The sequence below is a fragment of the Salminus brasiliensis genome, chromosome 7, assembly GCF_030463535.1.
Source record: "Salminus brasiliensis chromosome 7, fSalBra1.hap2, whole genome shotgun sequence".
NCBI lineage: Eukaryota > Metazoa > Chordata > Actinopteri > Characiformes > Bryconidae > Salminus > Salminus brasiliensis.
The window spans coordinates 38,954,046-38,956,968 of record NC_132884.1 but is presented as its reverse complement, the minus strand read 5'-3'; the positions used below and the strand labels follow the sequence as shown (position 1 = coordinate 38,956,968).

The 2,923-nt window shown below is 41.3% G+C and overlaps 1 protein-coding gene across 1 annotated transcript in view; it reads left to right on the top strand.

Moving 5' to 3' along the window:
* The first annotated feature begins 964 nt into the window (after nt 1-964).
* Nucleotides 965-2,923, top strand: part of cysltr3 (cysteinyl leukotriene receptor 3) — an 11,429-nt gene continuing 9,470 nt past the window's right edge. The window contains exon 1 of the mRNA XM_072683187.1: nt 965-1,147. Coding sequence (XP_072539288.1) covers nt 1,141-1,147 — 7 coding nt within the window. The 5' untranslated portion in view covers nt 965-1,140. The remainder of the gene's footprint in view (nt 1,148-2,923) is intronic.

The following is a 2,923-nucleotide window of genomic DNA, read 5'->3' as shown; positions in this document are numbered from 1 at the left end:
TTTTAAAGCCTTAAATAAATAAATTATCTTTACATTACTGTGAAAAATGACTGGTAATGATTAAAGATTTTAGCTAGCTAGTGCTAACTAACTAGCTATGTTTCAGCTAGCTAATCCAGTTTAGCTACATAAATCAGGGCTTATTTACCATATATCTTATATAAACATGGATAGATAGATATATAGATATCTTGGAAATAATGAAAAATAACATTTATTTGCTGATATTTTAGATTATTTATTTAGTCATGTTGGTCAATATGATGTTTACAGCTAACTGCTGCATCTAAGAAAAATTATGTAACGTAAAAATGTTACATTCTGTGTGATTATTGGTAACATACACAGGTTCTAACTTAATATAATAATATTTTTAAAGCCTTAAATAAATAAATTATCTTCACATTACTGTGGGAAATGCCTGGTCAACAGTTTAGCTAGTTATGTCTTCAGCTGGTAATGGAAATGCAGTGGCTGTAGATGTAGCTTTTTAGGGCTGATTTACTGCAGTAATGAAGAGTTTTAAAAGGTTTCTGTTGATTTTTGGTTGAATTTTAATGTTGTTTCAATATTAACTCAGGGTGCAACATGCTGACTGTTTTGGGGGACGTTGGTGGACTGCCTGCTATTTGGATTTGGCACATTTCTGGGGCAGATTCCTGAGCAATGCAGGATTTTGGAGAGATGTTTCTTGGCTGATAAGAAAACACAGCCCATGACTAAGCTTAATCTCCACCCAGGAAGCCTCCTACATGTGTTATACCCTGCTGTTGAGACTTCCTGGCCATTTTCTGTTGCATAGCTCTGCTCTTCACTGGCTCTATTCCTGCTGTACCTGCCTACTAATGACAGCTGTCCCAGTGCCAGGCCCCCTGGCTCTTCACGCTTCCTGCCAGGGTAGATAAAGGGGAGGGCTCTTCCAGAGAAGCTGGGTTAAGGGAGCTTTTACTATTCGTGAAGGAACCTGTCCGGGACTGCTTCGCCTCGGATTCCTGGAGCACAGTAAGACAGAAGGACCCTCAGTATGCAGGAGGACTAACATCTCCTCCCAGAGGGAATAAACGCTTGGTTGTGAGAAGCTGTGGAGGACCAGACTGGTAGGTTTCTACACGTGAAGGACGTCTGGATGATCTGGAGACGATGACAGGTAGGTGGACTAGAAAACTTCAGGACATCCTGGTATAGCGATGCAGACCAGTGATTTCCAACCCTGGTGGGACCTTCTTCACAGCAGCCTTAATAATAGTGCTGCAGGTTCTTTGAGCAATAGCATAGAAGAACCCCAACCTGGTCCCAACACACCTGGTCCAGCTCATCAGCTTATGAACAAGCCCTTCTAGAGCTGAGGGTGGTGTGTTGGAGCAGGAACCTCCAGGGAACCACCAGCCTTGTTCAGCCTGAAATGCAACCATAACTGATCAGTTCAAGCCTGTTTTAACGTCCTGGCAAAGGTGTAGAGATGTTTTCCACACTTGCTCATTTGCAGCCATTTGAATGTATTCACCCCTCTTGTTTGTAGAAGAGCAGTGCTGAAAATTCATTTCCATAAGATTTGCATTGGAGAGAGAAGATCAACAATGGTCTTCTCTTAACCACTGAAGCTACAGCTAGACCAACTGTCACTTATCAACCAAAAACTCACCACCATCTGCTTCATCAATCAGAACTTTAACACCAGCTGCCTAACGTCTACATTACAGCTCTGAAGGTGTCCTGTAACAAGACGTTAGCAGTTGTTGGAAGTTGTGGTGGAGGTGGGACCTCCGAGAGCATCGGTGAGCTCACGGTGCCCATGACTATTGGCATGGTGTGGTAGGAACAGCCCACAAGACCTGGCTGATGTTCTGGAGATGTTCTGACCATCTAACCACCTCAGATTTTTACCCTGCTTACCAGGCTTTACACTAGGTGCTGGTGGGAGGATTTGATTTGATTGCATTCAGCCACGAGAGCATTAGTGAGGTCAGGTACTGATGTGATGTTGGGTGATTGGTTTGCATCCAGCTCATCTCCAGGGTACAGCTTTGAGCTCCCTCACTCCCGGGAATGCAGTTCCAACCCTTACCAGCCCAATTCTGGGGACTGATGCAAGGCATTGGGCATGATGACCTTATGCCCATGTGCGGCACTGCCAAAGCAACCCATTCAGTTGGCAGTGCCTTCCTAAGTGGATTATATAAGCTGTGTGTGAACAACGGTGTCAGTACAGTAGTCAAATCAGTAATTACAAGGGATGTCTGGATACTTTAGGACTTACAGTATAGTGTAGGAGCCTCTGATTGTTGCAGGACACCAACCCCTTCTAATGAATTAATTATCATCTACTATACTTTGCACCCATTTACTTTGCAGCTTGTGTAGTACAATACAATTACTAATACTACTATTACTACTCACTTACTTTTTTTAATCCCTTTGATTTTAGAAGAAACAATGTATATGCAGATATACTGTCCCAATACTTTTGTCCACATAGTGCATTCATAACATTACATTCATTTGACATTCCTTTCGTTCTCAAATGTGTCCTACATCATTTTTTTTCACTTTGCTGATATTGATTATAGCTTCATATGTGGTCAGTTGTTGCTGGGCTTAATACACCTATTACACCTGAGAATTATCCACCACCCAAGTGATATCTAGTCTGATGCCCTGTGGACAGAAAATGGCTAATAATGTAAATGAGATGGAGGGCAGCTGAAAGATTGTGTAAATTATTATTGTTATTAAAACTACTACTACTAATAATACTAATACAAATAATATCAATACTACTACTACAATTACTAAGACTACGGCTACTACTACTGCTGCTGCTACCAATAATGCCCATACTACAAATTATACTACTACTACTACTACTATTACCAATCATACCAATACTACTACTACTACTGCTATTGTTAATACTACTAATACC